The sequence below is a fragment of the Elephantulus edwardii genome, unplaced genomic scaffold, assembly GCF_000299155.1.
Source record: "Elephantulus edwardii isolate Elephantulus edwardi_28Jun2011 unplaced genomic scaffold, EleEdw1.0 scaffold00029, whole genome shotgun sequence".
NCBI classification, from domain to species: Eukaryota; Metazoa; Chordata; class Mammalia; order Macroscelidea; family Macroscelididae; genus Elephantulus; species Elephantulus edwardii.
The window spans coordinates 9,349,704-9,369,364 of record NW_006399779.1 but is presented as its reverse complement, the minus strand read 5'-3'; the positions used below and the strand labels follow the sequence as shown (position 1 = coordinate 9,369,364).

Here is a 19,661-nt window from a genome sequence, read left to right as displayed (position 1 = left end):
GAAGACTGGCTGGGAAAAAAGCTGAGGCAGGTGGGAAAATGATGGGAACCTGACGCAAGACAGGACTACTCCCTCTGCTGGCAAGGTTCTCACCTGCTTGAATTTCTAACTAATGACTCTCTTTTCTTTAATTATTTAAGATATAAGCAATAAATTATGCAAGGTGTTCTTTCTTCAGTCTGCTGTTCTGTGTTTGCCCATTTTCTAACTCATGGTACCCTATTTTTCACTAGATTAATCTGTCAGAACTGTAAGGATCCAATGTTTCACCAGGAGGTCCAATTATTTATCTTGTAATTTAATTGCATTTTAAGCATACACAAGTATAACTTTGCATTTTAAAATATTAGGTCTTTAAAAATTAAAAATTATTTTGAATTATGCTTGATGATTATATATGCCTTCTTGAAGGAAAATAAAAAAAAATACCTTAGGCTACATTCTTCACGATCTTTCTCAGGCTCTGCATAATGCCCCGTAATGAAATAATATAGAAATGAACCATATAAATCAACTATACAGGATACAAGGAAACAGCATGTCACAGCAAAACAGCATAGATGTACAGCGCCAAACCTATCTGATAATCTAATGATCTGAGTTTACAGATATTATGTACTAATATGTAAGGAATTAAGAAGCAATGTTTATACAAAATTTTGTTAAATTTCACAGAAAAATTATTCAATATTTGATTTTCAATGTAAGTTAATAGCTGCAGCAAAAGCATTTAGTAAAAATCTGTTCTAAGATTTTGGCCTACAACCAGAAGCTCCCAGAACAGGAGGGATCAGCTTTTTCACCCACTGTTCTCATCTGAATCCTGGCTTAAAAGCGATTCCAGCTCCCAGCTTTCCAGAAGGCTCCATCCCAGGAATCCTTGCCTGCCATTTGGTTTGCTGATTTTAATCTCTCAGGACTTTCTTACAGTGGCTCTACTATGCTGAACTGGCACTTGCTTCTAGAAGTGAGTTATTATTAAACCTGTAGGTCAATTGTGGCACTAACAACTCTTTGGAAGCTTTCAGCCACAGTGTACAATTTGCTAGTCTAATTAAATATTAATTCTAAGTGTTACATTTTGTGGCTAAGAGCTTTTATTTTCCATCATCAGCCTGGAAGAGAAAGAGGTTACAAGGCTAATTTAATCTCTCCTCCTGTCCTCCTCAACATTAAAGATTAACTACACAGGGTGCAAAAACATTATTAAAGATGCAAGAACTCTCTAGATAGTAATAATAATGTAATTAATAGAAAAGGGATAAAAACATAAAGTTAGGCTATAATATCTAATATGGTAATTTAGCTTTAAATTACAAAGTTACAAGTACATTTTGTTTCAAAATTAAGAAATAAATAAATCTTCTTTTTTTAAGATTGTAGGTTTTATTTAAGGAGAGCTGTGCACTCAAGTATAAAAACAGGAATAACTCAATAATTAAAATTCACATTTCCTTATAATTGCATTTCAGATGGCTTGTAACACAAAGTTAAAAAACTTTGTAATTTATTTGTAAAATAATTGCAAAATTATAAATTCAGTTGCACTAGTTTTGTGGATACAAAAGGTAATACAGAATAGGCTAGCTTACAATTAAAAGAATTAGTAATGTAATGTTTTTCTGTTTGCTTCCCATCAGATTCAAGTGGACTGAATGCATAGTCCCTCGCCCCTGTGTCTATGCTGGGACACTGGGCATTACAAAGATTATGCAATCCAGCAGCCAACTATTCCATATGCCCAAACAGATGACTCAATCTCCATACCATGACGAGAAGCTTCACTATTTATGTCACTGATACATTTGAAATTTTTGGCTGTGAAGAATAGTTACCACTACTACTCTTGTACATAGTACAAATCAGAGTATGAATGGTAATACCATAAAATTATTTTCGAGAAAGTAGAAAAGTAAAGTCAAAATTGTTCCTACTTTTGGAGTTTACAAAATATATTTCAGTAAAGTATAATAAAAGGTTCCTAAATGATATTTTGTTATTGATGTTGTAATGATACATATGAATCTTACTGACAATCTGTATCTTGTACAGCCAATCTTATTCAATAGGCATACCTGACCAGGACCAAATGACTCCTATACTCTCCCAGTGTTCTGTATAGATGGAAACTTACAATAGATAATTCACAGTTTGTATATTGTTTCAGTTGCCCTTGATAGAAAAGTATATTTTATGTGTGTGTGTGTGTGTGTATATATATATTTTTTAATGTATAAAAGCTCAGATTTGCTTTAAAACATTAAACAGGTAGCAGCATGTGTAGTCTGAAACAATAGAATAGAAAAATGTAGGTCTTTAAGAATTTATAAATCCCAAGTCTAAAGTAGAAGAGCTGAAACAAAATTTTGTTGTTATTTTAAAGAAAAAGAATTTGATTTAAACTTGTCAGAATTATTGACTATGCCAAGGCATAGTCAAAATTATCCACTGTGTGGATCATACAATTTACAGAGAATAGAGTTATATAGACCAAGAAGCAGTTGTTCCAATAGAAAAAGGGAATACTGCATAGTTTAAAATCAGGAAAGGTGTGTGTTACTGCTGTATCCTTTCACTACACTTATTTCATCTTTATAGCTGAGCAAATAATCCAAGAGGATGGACTATATGAAGATGACAGTTATAAGACTTGAGGAAGACTCATTAATAACTTGAGATACAGAGATGGCTCAATTTTGGCTGCTAAAAGGGAAAAGATGTGAAGTGTTAAGTGGTGAAGATAAAAGCCTTCAGTCTGGGTTATACTACAACAAAAAGGAAATCAAATCCTCACAAGTGGATCAATGAATAATATAATGAAAAATGAAGAAAAGATTCTAATTATAAAGGATTTATCTTTACTTGGATCCACAATCAACATTCAATAGCAGTTATCAAATCAAAGATATATTTGCATTGGTCAAGTATGCTATAAAAGACTTCTTTAAAGTGCGAAGAAAGAGGCTACCGTTAGGAGTAAGGTGAGCCTGACTAAGCCACAATAGTGTCAATTGCTTCATATGTGCCTGAAAGCTAAACAATGAGTAAAGAAGACCAAAGAACTGATGCTCTTGAAGCATGGTGTTGGGAAAGAACATTAAATACACATGGACTTTCAAACCAACAAACTAATAATGTCTAAGGTGAAGCTAGGATATTTGTCAGAAGGAAGGATGCTGAGACTGTCTCACGCATTTTGGGATTATTATCAGGAGGCATCAATCCTTAGAGAGGATATCCTGATTGGTAAAGTAGGTGGTCAGTAAAAAACAGAAGGGAAGACCCTTAATAAGATTGATTGACAAAGTCGTTGCAACAATTAGCTCTAACAATAATGACTGTGAGGCTGGTGCAGGACCTGTGTTTTTATTTTGTTGTATGTGTGGTTGTTATGAGTTGGAACTAATTCAAGGGCTTCTAACAACAAAAACAAAACTAAAGTATCAAATATGTGAACTTGACAAATAGGTGTAATACTAAAATGAGTGTAGTATGACTGAGTTGATTTTTTAAAAAAGTTTTTTCTTGAACTTTTAAATACTTTAATTTCTTACATTCTATTTTAGAATATTGAGAATAGCTGGAAAAGAAAAGGTAGATTCTTAGTTGAGAATATTGTGACTAAGGATTGTAAAAAAATTACCACGCAAAATATCTGACTTTATCCTTTAGTTACTGATAGTTAGAAAAAATAGATTAAATATGTGTAATTTTAAAAAAATATTCTCTTTAGATAAATGCATTAAATATAATTTAAAACAGATTCAGTTATATAGCAGGTTAGGTCAACTATAGTGCTCATATCAATAATGGTGTAAAATATGTTCTATAATTTTATAGCTGCGAGTTCACAAATTTGTGTTTCTTCCTTCACCATACAATAATTCTTAGTTATGTTTTAAGAATGAAATATTTCAACTGAGAAAAATATAGAAGGCCACCAGCCACCTTTTATAATCTTGTATTAGTGGTTAGTTCTAACGTCCTAGAACATCACAGTGTTGGATTGACTAGCTGATAAAATACTCAGCATGCACATTAGAGTATAGATGTGAAAAGTTTGCTTTTGCATTTCTCTACCTTGAAATACACTGTATCATTCATTTCAAAGTGTCCAAATCTCAAATAAATTGCTTTTATAAAATAGAAGATTTAAAACATATTAATTAAAATAATAATGAAATCTCATTAGATTTTCAAGAGACATAACAAGGCCTTTCTCATTTGTCATTTAAAAAATTTATTTCATTGGTATAAGTTAACCAATGCTCGTTAATTGAAAAGAATTCTCTTCAATGAGACAGAAAGTAAGGGGTGATGGTATTCCACAAATCAAATTAATTTAAAATAGTAGTTATATAATAAAACATGAATATACCCAAGAACGGTAGATAAAAATATGCTAGAGATTCTTTTCAAATATTAATCAGCTCTGAATAAAATAAATGTAATTATTTTTTTACCAAGTAGTCTTCTTTAAGGAAATATACTAATGGCAATACTTAGAATTATTCTGTAATGAGAAAAAAAACACCTATTTCATCATTAATAATATCAAAGAAACTTTCATTCCTGTACTACAGGAAAAGAGAAATTTATTAGGAGGTTGTCTATATTTTAGAAACTTCTTTAAAATGTAGGTTGTGACAGCTTGAATAAAAAAAAGCAGTAATAAGAAGTAAATTCCCTTTTTGAAAGCAAAGTTGAAAAGGTATAGAAAAATAACTTTCCCTATTTCCTAAGTGCTTCAATTTTTATTTTCTGACAGTTTCAGGTAAAAATGTTTTAAAGTAGACAATACAAATAAAGAACAATCTTTCAGAGACTGCTTAAATAAAAGAAAATGTTGGAGAAATTTACTTTCTATTCATCCATTAATGGTTATAATAAGGCAAGGAATTATTTAATAAGAAGAATAAATGATACCGGTTATCATTTTTCTCAAGCATACAACATCACTAGCAAATAGAAACAAATAACTTAAAAGGCAAAAATATTTGTGTAACCTGGAGATGGATGACAAATTTCACTAATAGTAAGCAAATTCTCATTTATAGACTAAAAAGCAAGTTTCATATCATAAAGTATATGAAAATCAAACAGCACCTTCATTGCAACTGCCTTACAGTTATCATCTTACAAAAAAAAAACCCACCTCACTTTAAAAACGTTTTGAAGGACACAAAATGTCCCTGTTACAATAAATGGGAAAAAGCAGCAGAATGTTCAATATGGCTGAAATATGACAACCTTTAATATAGAAATTTACACTAAAATTTTAAAAGCGAAAACATTATTTTTATACTTTACATTATATAGAGAAATAGTCTAAGTGTAAGGTTTTAATTATTTTTCCTAGACTTAACTTGAAATTTTTTCCCCCCCAAACACAGCCACCTTCCCATGACAACAGAGTTTCTGAGCAGTTGAGTTGTGAGAATGTGAGCAGCTGCTGTTATTATAACTAAAGGTCTGTCTACTGCTTGAGTCTGAGAGACCACATGTTCGGCTGTCCTCTCATCTTGCCATCCTCACCAATTAACTATTAACATGGAGGGCTGTACACATGCTCTTGGGGGCTCTTTAACAGGCTTCTTGGCGAGTGGAACAACTACACAGCAGGGCTCTGGGAACTGAGTAATGCAGAAATATAGGGGAGCCCTCCATAGTCGTGCTTTTTCTAATGACACTTTACTTCATAGTTCAGCATGTAACGAAGTCTGTATTTAACTTAGCCATTTCTAGATACATTTTTAATGTAACGTATTCAGGCAGACATGGAAACTACATTCTAGCAAGGAAGAAAAACCCCCATAAGTAGTATTACTACTTCATAGGGGAAAATTTTAAAATCATATATATTTTTTAAGGCATTTATATTTGGTAATGACTGTTTTCTTAACATACATAATTATTAGCATTTCTTTTGTACATGTTTCAAAATATACTTCTCACATTTCATGCACTATTTTGAAAATAATCTTTAATCCAAAGGAAACAAACAAACAAATAAGTTCAAATTTGTGAAGCTGAACACAAAATATTTCAAAAGTAAATTTAAAAATCGTTCTGATTTACCCTACTTTCAATATCTTACAATAGTAAGTTAAAATCCGTTTGGGATCTATGTCATTATTTTCCCTATTTTAACTTTTCCCTCTCTTTGCAATTTCCTTAACTATGTGTTCCTTTCCTACAATGAAATTAAACATGGGAAGCATGCCAAAAGTACAATAAAGGGTAACTAATCATTACTGTACAAGTCTGACAGAATGCTAATAACTAAAGCAAAAACACTGATTGGCTGTTTTATTAATCTAAAGGATACAGGTATTTTATAAACTTCTATTTTAGAGTTATTTTATATAAGCTATTCAAATAAAAGTACTACAACTCTATTACGTATATATGTTTAATTATATAAGAAAAGTCTCCAAGTACATTGATCATAAAATTTCTGTCCCAGGAACCACTCTAATATCAACTCCTGAGTTAAAGTTCCCAAATACCTATGTATAGTAATTATATGCTTCATCCACATTATCTTTTATGTTGCTTTAAGACCTCTATGAGGCTTGTTGTTGTTGTGTGTTGTGGCGTTGGAATTGACCCATGGCTGACCCTTCAGTGGGTTTTCAGAGGCAGTAAATTGCATAGGAGGAGACTGTCTATTCTTCTGCCCAGCAGCTGATGGATTTGAATCATGCCTTTGGGATTGCAGCCCAGCTCCTTACCACTACGACGCCTTCTATGAGTTTAGGCACCTCATTTGTCTTGCTCATGATTATATTATCACTGGTGTCCAGAACAGTGTCTGAAAGAAATATCTACTACATGAGCGAAAAACTAAATCACCTTTAGCTTTCTGAGTACCATTTCTAAGTATTAAATAACTTAAAATCTCTAGGGCTAGAACCGGTTACATTGGAGAGGATGTGGAGGTATGATATTAAAACAATTTTGTTACAACATTGTGATGTTCCTGTGACTTGGCTGGTCACTTGATTTGCTTTTAACCGTGCACTATGTTGTAAATGTGGCTGTCATGAGCAAAACTTGATGGCAACTAACAACAACTTACATTTGAAAAGATCCTGTTTCTTTCAAAAAACAGAAAGCTAAAGGCTTCTATGGTAGTTGTGCATTGCTTATTTTTTGTAGCCTGAATTTGTTAAAAATCTTAATTTTTGTGGTCTGTTTACTAAATAGTAGTGAAAATAAAGATTGTTAACATTTATTGTGTCCATATTATAAACCAGTACTGTGTTAACACATTACTACTAATCCTCTGAATTATCCTGTAAATTGGGTGCTATTTGTCCCATTTTTACAGGGGAAGACACTGAAATAAAAAGTTAAGCCTTGAGCAAAAATACATACATATCCAAGTCTATCTGTCAATCACACAAGGCTTTCTTTGGAATTGAGCTAAAAGTTGAAGTATTTTAGGATAGCAACTAGCACATAGCAATCACTGTCTTGTTATCACATGAACTCATAGTCTCTTGGTATTACCGCCTGAAATGATTTTGATGTAGAAAGCAGCATATAATTAGATATTATGTTCAAATAATTCAATTTTTCCAAAGTTCAAATGATATTGACACTAGATGATTATAACCTAATAGCTACATGAACTTATTTAGGAACTTTTACTTTTGTTATTGTGTACCTTCAAGTTGGAACAAACTCATAACTGATTTTCCAGGAGGTTTTCAGAGGAGGTGCTGGTAGATTTGAATCAAGTATCTTTGGGCTGGTAGCTCAACTCCTTACCACTAAGCTATCAGAGAATGATATGTAAACAGGAGAATTTTAGGTGGCTGTTCACCAGACATTCTCTACTGTGAGCAACATATCTTAATTCTTGGTCATCCTGAATAATTTTAATTAATTCTAAAAGCTTAACTCTTTATTTCTCTACTTTTACTTTAAAATGTCTCCACGGTTATGTTCAAAACATAACAATATCTCTAAAATTCGCAACTTGTTTAATGTACAAACATGCAATTCTTCACATCATCTAAATTACTGCTTAACCAGTGACATAGATGAGTTGGATCCCTGATGGCACAGTGGGTTAAATAATGGGATAGTAATTGAAAGTTTGGTGGTTTGAATCTATCAGCTGCTCTGCAGTTGAAAAGATGAGGCAATCTGTTTTATATAAAAAAAATTACATTACTGGAAACCCTATGGGAAGTTATGTTCTAAACTGTTATTATGAGTTAAAACAACTTGACAGCAGTGGGCTTCACTGGGCGGATGGACTAACTCTAGGCCATTTGATAGTATCACTGTCATTCTTTCATGGAGACTAGAGGAATCAATGTCACGCAGAAAGTCACAATGAGTTTGGAATTTCTTCTATAAATAACAATGATGATCACAACTGAAATGCCTTGGCAGATGATTTATTTTCTGGTTTTTTCTCCTCCCCCTGCAAAGTCTCCTTTAGAAGAAATAAAAGTTTTAAATGCACTCTCAAATGTTTGTTCTACAACTTTTTATTTTGTTTTGCAATTGTTGTTGCTGTAAGGCGCCGTCAAGTTGATTATGACCCATGGCAACCCTATGGACAACAGATCTGAACCCTATTCTACCCTGTGCCAGCCTCACACTTCCTAACACATTAGAGCCCACTGTGGCAGTTACTGTCAATTCACCTGGTCAAGGGTCTTCTTGTTTGTCAATCCTCCACCCTTCCAAGCATCGTGTCCCTCTCCAAGGAATATTCCTTTCTAGCAACATGCCTGAAGTATATGAGGCAAGGCCTCATAATCTTTACGTCCAAGGAGCACTCTGGCTGCACCTTCTCCAAGACATATTTATTTGTTCTTTTGGCAATCTAAGAGATAATCAGGACTCTCCTTCAAAACCACAGCTCTAATTTAGACCTGGACTAATATGGACCTCTTCCAATGTGTTGGCCAGACAGCTTTCCTCTAATTTTCTTGGTATAGACTGATGAACACATCTGAGGCTGCATCTGTTAAATGAACCAAGTCAAATGGTATCCCATCAACTCCTGGAGCCTCATTTTTTGCTAATGCTTTCAATGCAGCTTCCACTTCTTCCTTCATTACCATTGGCTCTTGCTCAGATCTACCTGAAATTTTTCAGCGTCAACCAATTCTTTTTGGTACAATGAGTCTGCATATTCCCTCCATCATCATTTGATGCTTTCTGGGTCATTTAATATATAGACCATAGCATCTTTCAATATTGTGACTAAAGGCTTAAATTTGTTTTTCAGTTCTCTCAGCTTGAGAAATTCAGAGGGAGTTCTTCCCTTTTATTCTCCAATTCCAGCTCTCTGAACATCCCATTATATTACTTTGTTTTCTCGAGTGGTCCTTTAAAATGTTCAACTCTATTACTTTGATATATTTTCCCTTTGTTTAGGCTTCTCAACACTCTAGTGTAATTTTCAGTCTCTTCTGACATCCATTTTGGTTTTTTCTTTCTCCTCTGTCATTGTAATGACTTTGTGCTTTCTTCATGGATAATAACCTTGATATCATCCTATGGGACTCATCTGGTCTTTGATCACTGGTGTTTAATGCTTCAAATCTATTCTTAAGATGATTTTGAAATTCAGATGGAACAGATTCAAGATAGCACCTTGGTTATCGTGGACTTATTTTAATTTTCTTCAACATCAATTTGAAATGATATATGAGTAATTGATGGTCTGACCCACAGTCTGCTCCTGGCTTTGTTTTTACTGCTGATACTGAGCTTCTCTAAAGATTCTTTTCATGTTGTTGTTGTTACATGTTATTGAGTCATATGCAACTCATAATTATTCTATGTACTCTAGCTCTGAAGCCTGCTCTGTCCTGAGCCAGTTTTACTGACTCCAACACAGGTACCCCCTAGTTACTTTATCAATCCATCTCGTCCAGGATCTTCATTTTCTGCACTGTCTGCCCATGCTTCTGAGCATGATGTCCTTCTCCAAGGATTGGTCCGTCTTGACTACATGTCCAAATTATGTGAGCTGAAGCTTCAAAATCCAAGCCTCCAAGGAGAAGACCTTTTGGTTTTTTGGCGGTCCATATGGTATGTTCAAGACTTTTCTCCAGCACCACACTCAAAGGCATCTATTCTTCTTCTATCATCCTTAGTTATTATCCAGATCTCTGATGCATAGCAAATAACTGAGAAGACCATGGACTGGATCAGGTGCACCTTAGTCTCTAGACTAACATCACTGCTTCTCAGTACTTTTGAAAGATCCCTGACAGCAGATTTATCTAAGACAATTAGTCTTTAATTTCCTGACTGCTGGTGCCAAGAATGTTGACTATGGATCCAAGCAAGTTTTAACTGTTGACAACCTCAATCTCTTCTCTATCTATCATGGTACTTCTAATTGGCCCAATGGAATCTTTGTCTTCATGATGTTGACCTTTAATCCATATTGAAGACTGCTGTCCTTGACCTTCTGCAGCAACTGCTTTAGGTCCTTTTCAGTTTCAGCAAGCATGGTGTGTCCTCTGAAATAACATAGGTTGTTGATAAGTTCCTCCAAGCTGGATGCCACATTCCTCCTCACAAAGCCCAGACTCCTGAATGATCTGTTCTGCATATAGATTGAAAAGTATGGAGACAGGACATGTCCCTGACACATTTACTTCCTGATTTTGAACCTTGCAGTGTTTCCCTGCTCTGTTCTGAGGACTGCTTCCTGGTCCTCCCATAGATACAGCCAATTCTTTCCATAGATAGAGTCAATCTGATTCCTATGCAGACCATCAGGTGAGATCCATGTGCAAAGTAGTTGTTTGTGTCTTTTAAAAAAAGTATTTGCAATGACTAAAGCATTGAAAATACAAAATTTTATTTCCAGCTTCATTTCTATCACCAAGCTTATATTTCCCAAATACTATTCCTTCTTCACTGTTTCCAACTTTTGCATTCCAGTCATCCATTATCATTACTAACACATCTTGATTGCATGTTTGGTCAATTCCAGACTGCAAGCTTTGGTAAAAATTTTTAATTTCTTATTATTTGGCTCTAGCAGTAGGAGTGTATATTTGAAAATTACGCATTCATCTTTTTACTCTCTCCTTTTTTACTTAATATTTCACATGCACTGATTTGTCAAAGATCTCACCATGATAATATTTTTCTTTAAAAATGTTTAGGCAAAGCAATGTTAGATCAGAATTTATTTTTAAACATGAAGGACTTTCTTTTTCTTAATTTTATTTTATTAATTTTTGTGTGTGTACTGTCAAATCAGATCTGACTGGTATGGGAGGAGATTGCCCCTCCTTCTCCAGCAGAGCATCTGGTAGATTTGAACTGCATACCTCTGGGATTGTAGTGCAGCTTCTTGCCACAAGGCCACCAGAGCTCCCATAGACTAGAATGTTTTTGTTACTTAGTAGAAAATTAGTATCATCAAAAGTAGTGAATAATTTCTAGAAATGTAATGTGACAGAAGATAGTACAGGCTTAGAATTCAATAAACTTAAACATGGATGCTAGCTTTAAATGTATAATAAATATATAACTCCATAGTATATTTAACTTCATTTTTCTATGGAACTGGCATCAAGAAACTATGGTACTGTCACATAGAGGAGTTCCATGCAACATTGAAAAACAATGGAGAATTTGTGAAACTCTGCATAACAGAAAAATCAAAAAGACATTATACTGAGTGAAATAAATCAATAACAAAAAGATAAATATTGTCTAAGACCACTATTACAAAAAGCTGAAGCAAAGTGGTATCCAATTCCTAAACAACATGTCTCTGGAAACTCTATGAACTTTGAGATATGACAATAGTTATAGAAAGGCTTCAGGTCTTTTGTTCATAGGGTCGCTATGAGTCATGCTCTGTTCAACAGCAATCAACAACAACAACAATAACAAAGTAAGGTTTACACACAGAATCATTCCAGTATGGTTACCAGAGAAAGGAAGGAAGAGATAGGGAGTAAAAATTAAGAAGCAGATAACATTTAAGATGTTTGAAAGGGACAGTTATATAGAATAAGGAAATGGATAATCAGACATTATAGATATTGTTATTAATATTATAAAACAAAATGTGTATGAATGATTGATAAATCAATATACTATGTAAATTTTCAATCTACTCACAATAAAAAAACAGAAAACAATACTATAGAAGGGTTCTTATGGTGAGTATAGATGCTGCATCATTTTATAGGGTACATGATAGAGTTTGGAGATAAATTGGAAGTTAAAACTTATCACTATATCCTAAACATCATGAGGGAATTCTGGTGGCTTATTGGTAAGGAGTTTTGCTGTGACGCCAAAGGCAAGTGGTTTGAATCCACCAGTTTCGCTGCAGGAGAAAAATGGGCCATCTCCGGAGGGTCAGCTATGGGTTAGTTCTGACTGGATGGTACTTATCAACAACAACACTAAAAGTCATATGCAACATTTACTCTAAATTAAAACAAAAACTAAAGCCCACTGGTAGGTAATTTTTTAAAAACTTTATGATTTTAAGCACCTGAAATCTTGTATGTCCAAGTGGTATATGAAACAACTTATTAGATTCACAATGCATTTATAAATTACTCTCAAGTAGAGCAAACAATTCTGTCTTAGAGGAAGTGCAACAGAGGTGAACCTTAGATGGCAAAGATTTTGCCTCCTATAGTTTGGGCATGTTACAGGAAGGGCAAGTCCTTGGAAACACATCGAATGGGAAAGGTACAGAGTCAGCAAAAAAGAAGACCCTTAATAGGTAGACTGATGCAGAGATATTAACAAGAGACTCAAGCATATCAGAGATCCCGGGGATGGGGCAGGATAGGGCAAGTTACGTAAGGAACTGCTGTTCACAGATTACTATGAGTTGTAGTTGACTTAAGAGTACTTAACAACAAGTACCACAAAAGGAGCTCTGATGGCCTCCTCTCTGGTGCCTCAAATCCATCAGTGGCTCCTGGCAAAAAGATGGGCAATCTTCCCAAGTGATTTACAATCTCTCAAAAGCTTGCTGGAAGACTGGCTACGAGTCAGTTCTGACATGACAACAATGAATTTGAGTTTTATGTTGCACTAGGTAGGAGGAAGTAACTCGGAAAGTGCTTACCTGGATAAGATGTGATGGCATCGTGATGATACAGGCTGAAAGAGAGGTTCGCAGAAGGCCACGAAGCACATAGAGGAACTTGGTTAGACTGTGGCTGTTGTCACTGTTTTCCACACAACAAATGTCATCTCCCCACAAAGGTGAACCAAGATTCTGAATTCCTATTCTTAAAATATTTTTCTGTTTTTTCTGAAAGAAAGAAAGAGTAAACATAGTAAGTTTTATTAACTAGTTAATATCCCTTTGTTTATGATCAGTGAAAGTCAACTTGATAAAGGTCTGTTTATAAGTCTGTGACATTGTAAAATGTATTAAAATCATTCAATAGAAAGCAAATATTTTCATTTATAAAGGTATAAAATATTTGTTGTTGGTTGCTAAATACTGTCAAGTATGACTCTGTGACCCTATGAATGATAATTTGAACTCTGTCGTATCCTGTGCCATCCTCACAATCTTTGACATATTTGAGCCCATTGCTGCCATCACTCTGTCAATCCATCAACCCATTGGGGGTCTTCCTTTCTTTTGCCAGCCCACCACCTTTTGAAGCATGATGTCCTTCTTGAAGGAATGGCCCTCTTAACAACATGTCCAAAGTATGTGAGACGAAGCTTTATCACTTTTCCTTCCAAGGAATAGTCGGGCTGCACCTTCTCCAAGACATTTCTTTGTTCTTTTGACAGTCTGGAAGATTCAGCACTCTTCTCCAACACCACATTCTTCTGTCATCCTTATTCATTGTCTAGCTCTCAGATGAATAGCAACTGGATGAAAAGATCACAGCCTGAATCAGGCACAACTTTGTCCTCAAACTGACATCATTGCTTCTCAATATTTTGGAAAGGTTGTTGACTGCCCATTTTACCAGTATAATATATCTCCTGATGTTCAGATTGGTGATATCAAAGGTTTTGACTGTGGATCCAAGTAGAATGAAGCCACTAATAAAAAAATAAGTGAGTTAATTTTTTCTGGTTTGAAATATTAAGGAGTATCACAAGCTTCAATCTTTTGTGGTTTTTAAAAACAATTTTAGTATTAACACTTTAAATGCAGTATCTGTTCCTTGGAGATTTTCTTACATTAAGCTTACAGAAAGCTATATAGCATAATGTGCTCCAGATTATTTTTAATATTTTATTGTGTTTTATATATGATGGTTTATACAGAAAATTAGGTTCTGACTAAACAAATTTTAAACAACTTGCTCTGTGACATTGGTTACAATTTTCACATTTCAGCTTTCAAATTATTTCTGGTCTGTTTGCTTTGTTTCCATTGATAAAGCTTCCTGAACCATATATCTTCTCATCTCCATACCCTCTTTTATTTTATGGTAAATGTTGACCTCATATAGTTGATTTGTCAGCACATTACTCACGATGAGAACAGTAACTTTATGGCAATCTAGTAATTTGCTGTAAGCTGACCCACAGAAACATCTTCAGTTCCAAGGTCAAAGGTACCATAGGAAGCCAGTCTCAGGGTTTTTCTATTCTCTTGTTCCAGTTGTCTTGATCTTTTTTAGGAATTAGAATTTTGCTCTACATTTTTCTCTCATTCTATTTAAGTCTTTTGATTGCACTCTGGTTAAAATGGTGGATGGTGATAGCGGAGTATCATCTACTTTTTCTGGCCTCAGGTTAGAATAGGCTATGGTTTCTGGGGGCTATTAGTCCAGTGGACTAATTAATTTCTTCATGGAGTTTTTGGTTTCTTTCATTCTTTTGTGCTTTATATAAACAGAGATCAATAGATTTCTTTTAGATGGTGACTCTCAAACTTTCAAGACCCTAGAAATCATTCACTAAATTAGAATGTAGAACAATATCTTTTTTGAACTATGTTATGCCATCTGACCAAGTTGATCTATAAGACTATAATCCTAAGCCTATACTCCACTAAACTAATCCTATAAACTGTTTAAATCTATCTATCCAGCCTATATAACAATGCTGCTGGGTCTTTTCTTATACATGTGGACATATATACAGACACATAAATATCTTTCTCTCTATCTGTGTCTACAGATACAGATATACATGCATATACATTTACTCATATATGGCTTCTTACACATTTTTGGCTGTTATTACTATTGTTGCAAAATTTTATATGTTAGCGTATTTACAGAAATTGTATTGTTCTTCTTGTGTACTTCTTGGTGTCTGTGTACTGGTTAAGAAATCACTTATAATTAATATTGTCTTTTCTATCACCATAAGTTTTAATTGTCCACTAACCACTCTCTCTAACTTCCCCCTCTATTCCTGGTAACCACCCAAGAGCATTACATTCTGTGTAAATATCTATTTTGGACTTTTAAAACTAGTGGGACCATGAAACATTCATCCACTAGGAATGACTTATTTCACATAGCACAATATCCTCTAAATTCACAAGTTTTAAGAATTTTGCAGACTTATTATTTTTAGTTATATAGTATTCCATATATATGTACCAAGATTTGTTTATTGATTCATCCACTGAGTGGCACTTGGATTGCTCCCATTAATTTGTTCTTGAACAATGCTACAATGATCATGTTGCTGTTGTTGAGTAGCAATGAGCTGGAACCAACCCTCAGCAGACCTTCTAGTGAGTTTTCAGAGAAAGTAAATCACATAGGAGGAGACTGCCCATCTTTCTCAGAGCAGCTGGGGGGTTTAAACCATGTACTTTTGCACCAGCAGCACAATTCCTTACCACAATGACCACAGGCGTATATATATCAATTTGTGTCACTGCTTTTATATTTTATGTTTCTTGGGTATATGTGTTGTTATTGTTATGTGCCGTTGAGTTGCCTGCGACTCATAGCGACCCTATGTACAACATAAACCATGCTCTGTCCTGTGCCAATCTCACTGTCTCCGACACACCTACCCCCATTATCCCAGTCACTGAATCAATCCACTTCATAGAGGGCTTCCTCTCCTGTGCTGTCCTTTCACTCTCCTTAGCATGACGTCCTTCTCCAAAGACTGGGCCCTCTTTGCAACATGTCCAAAATATGTCAGAAGAAGCGTCAGAACCCTTGCCTCCAAGGAGAAGCCTGATTTAACCCTCTCTAGGGTTAACCTGTTCATTTTCTTAGCAGTCCGTGTATATTCAATACTTTTCTCCAATACCGCAGTTCAAAGGCATCAATTCTCCTATTCTCCCTAGTCATTGTCCAGCTCTCTGATACATAGCAAGTGACTGAAAAGACCATGGCCTGTTTCAGGCACACCTTAGTCTCCAGAGTGACACCATTGCTCTTTAGTTCTTTGGAGAGGTCCCTAACAGCAGACTTTCCCATAACAATATGTCTTTTAATTTCCTAGCGGCTGGTATGTATATAAATCAGATGGATTACATCTGAGGAAAGAACCACTAGAGAAGCTCAATATCAGCTGTGAATACTAAGCTGGTGCTGATTGTGGAACAGACCACCAACTACTCAGATGCAAGTTCAAGCTGAAGCTAAGGAAAATTAAATCAAATCCATGGGAACCAAAATATGATGTTTAGTCTATCCCACTGGAATTTCAGAATCATCTCAGGAACAGGTTTGAGGCCTTGAAAACCAATGAGTGAAAACCAGATGAGTTGTGGGAAGATATTAAGAGTATCATCCAAGAAGAGTACAGAAGATCATTACAAAGACAGAGGAGGAAGAAAAGACCAAAATGGATGTCAGAAGAGACTCTGAATATTGCACTAAAGTGCAGAGAAGCCAAAGCAGAGGGAAGAAGTCAAGGCATTAAAGAGCTGAACAGAAGATTTCAAAAGGCCACATGGGAAGACAAAGTAAAATATTACAATGGAATGTGCAAGGAGCTGGAGTTAGAAAATCAAAAGGGCTGAACTTGTTCAGCATTTCTTAAGCTCAAGGAACTGAAGAACAAATTCAAACCTCGAGTTGGTGATGGTATTAAAAAAATCATAAAGCAGCGAATATTAGCATGGTTATAGAGATATTGGAACTATTAAATGCAGCTGGTGAGATTATAAAATGGTATGGCCACAATGGAAAACAAAAAACATGACACAACCTCAAAAAATTATACTACTACTTATACCCACACATCTAGGGCAGAATATGTTGGGTGAAATACATCAATTCGTATACCATCAATTCCTCGGGCCTTATTTTTTTGCCACTTCTTTCAAAGCAGCTTAAACTTCTTCCTTCACCACCACAGACTCTTGCTTTCTTCTTTGTCTGCCAATGCCTTTCAGGACAGTGACTCTGCATATTCTTTCCATCATCTTTTAATACTTCCTGGATCATTTAATATTCTGCCCAAAGCATTCTTCAGTATAGCAACTCATTGGTGTTCAAGGCCTCAAATCTGTTCCTGAGATGATTCTGAAATTCCAGTGGGATAGCCTAAATGTCATATTTTGGTTCCCATGGATTTGATTTAATTTTCCTTAGATTCAGCTGAATAAGTATGGTGTAAGGATACAACATGACACACAGTTTTCTTGATGTTAAACCACACCTTAAGGTGCTGTGGTGATGATGTGGCTAAATACCAGGTACTAACCAAAAGGCTGGGTGTTAAAACCCAGAAGCTGTTCAGTGGGATAAATATGGACAATTTGATTCTATAGATTCACAATTAAAACTGAATTTCGTCGAGTTGGAACCAACTCATAACTGACCTCCAGTGAGTTTTTCAAAGTTTTAAATCACACAGAAGGAGAATGTCCTTCTCCCAAGAAGCAGCTGATGTATTTGAACTATTAGCCTTTAGATTGTAAGTGAAACTCTTTATTCACCAGCGTTCCCTTGATCCCCAATGGGATCCATTAAGTCAAAAGAGGCTCCATGGCAGTGACTTTAAATTTGTCCTTGTTATATTAAAATGGTTCCTTCTTGGTTTACATACAAGTTCCACATAAACACAACTAAGCAATCTGGAATTTCCATTCTTTGCAATGCTATCTATAATTCGTTAAGAGACACAGTTGCATGCCTTGCATCATCAATAAAGATAGGAAAAAGGAAAACATCTCTCCAGTATTTATCTCTGTGTATTCCTTCCATCTTCTTCTGATGTTTCCTATGTTGGTCAATATTTTCTATAACTATTGTTGTTAGGTGCCATCAGGTCAGCACAAATGGACAACAACTCTATGAACAACAGGATAAGATTTTGTCCAATCTTGTGCCATTCTCATAATCTCCACTGTGTTTAAGTCCAGGTCTGTTTGTACTTGATTCTCTACACCAAGGCATTTGACTGTGTGGATCATAATAGACTATGGCTAACATTGAGAAGAACAGGAATTCCAGAACCCTTGACTGAGTTCAGGTTTCATATAGATGCAAAATCTATACCTAGACCAAGAGGCTACTGTGCAAACCCAGCAATGGGAACGCTGCATGGTTTAAACTTAGAAATACTTGTGTCAGGCTGTAGTCTTTCTCCATACCTATTTAATTTGTATACTGAGCAAATTATTTGAGAAGCTGGACTCTGAAGAAGAATGTGGCATCAGGATAGAAGAAAGATTTATCAACAAACTTCATTATGTGGATGACACAATGTTCCTTGCTGAATGTGAAGAGGACTTGAAAACTTGCTACAGAAGGTTAACACTGCAGCCTTCAATATGTCAAGAAAATAAAATCCCTGACAACTGGACCAATAGGCAGCATCATGATAGATGGAGAAAAGATGGAAAGAGTCAATGACTTCATCTTGGTTGGATCCATAATCAGTAATAAACTTGGTACCAAAAGTCAGGAGATTAGAAATTATTGCACTGAGAAAGTCTATACTTAGGGACCACTCCAAATTATTGAGAAGCAATGATGCCAGTTTGAGAACTAAGGTGCACCTGATTTAGGCCATGGTCTTTTTCAGTTACTTGCTATGTATCTGAGAGCTGGACAAGGAAAAAGGATGGCAGAAGAAGAATTAATGTCTTTGAGCTGTGGTTGTCGCGAAGAGTGTTGAATACCTCATGGACTGCCAAAAGAACAGACAAGTCTTTGAGAACTTGCAGCTAGAGTGCTCCCTGGAGGCAAGGATGATGAAGCTTCATCTCACATACTTTGGGCATGTTGCTAGAAGAGGTTATTCTTTGGAGAGGGACATCAAACATGGAAATGTAGAGGAATGACAAAAGAGAGGCAGACCCTCAACCAGGTGGATTCACACAATGACTGCAGCAAAGGGCTTGAGTGTATCAGAGACAGTGAGGAGGCACAGGATAGGGCAAGGTTCAGATTCTGTTTTTCAAAGCATCACTATGAGTCGTACTCAACTTGATGGCACCTAACACCACCACATATCTAGTTTTCAGTCATTAACGTTCAATGGATCAATACTATTCTTGAGATAATGCTAAATTCTGGTGGAATATTTTCACGGTTGTAGTGTGTCTTTCATTGGCTTGTTTGAGTTTTCTTCAGCATCATCTTGAACTTGCCTAGTAAGCAACAAATGGCCTGTTCTGTAGTAGGCCACTGGCCTTGTTCTGATTGATGTTAATGAGCTTCTTCATTGTCTCTTCCTATAGATATAGTCATTTAGTTAACTATGAATCATTTGCTTACCTTGAT

The 19,661-nt window shown here is 35.3% G+C and overlaps 1 protein-coding gene across 1 annotated transcript in view; it reads right to left on the bottom strand.

Moving 5' to 3' along the window:
* Positions 1-19,661, bottom strand: part of ELP4 (elongator acetyltransferase complex subunit 4) — a 278,785-nt gene that overhangs the window by 166,091 nt on the left and 93,033 nt on the right. Inside the window, exon 7 of the mRNA XM_006883725.1 lies at positions 13,097-13,285. Within this exon, the coding sequence (XP_006883787.1) occupies positions 13,097-13,285 (189 nt within the window). The remainder of the gene's footprint in view (positions 1-13,096; positions 13,286-19,661) is intronic.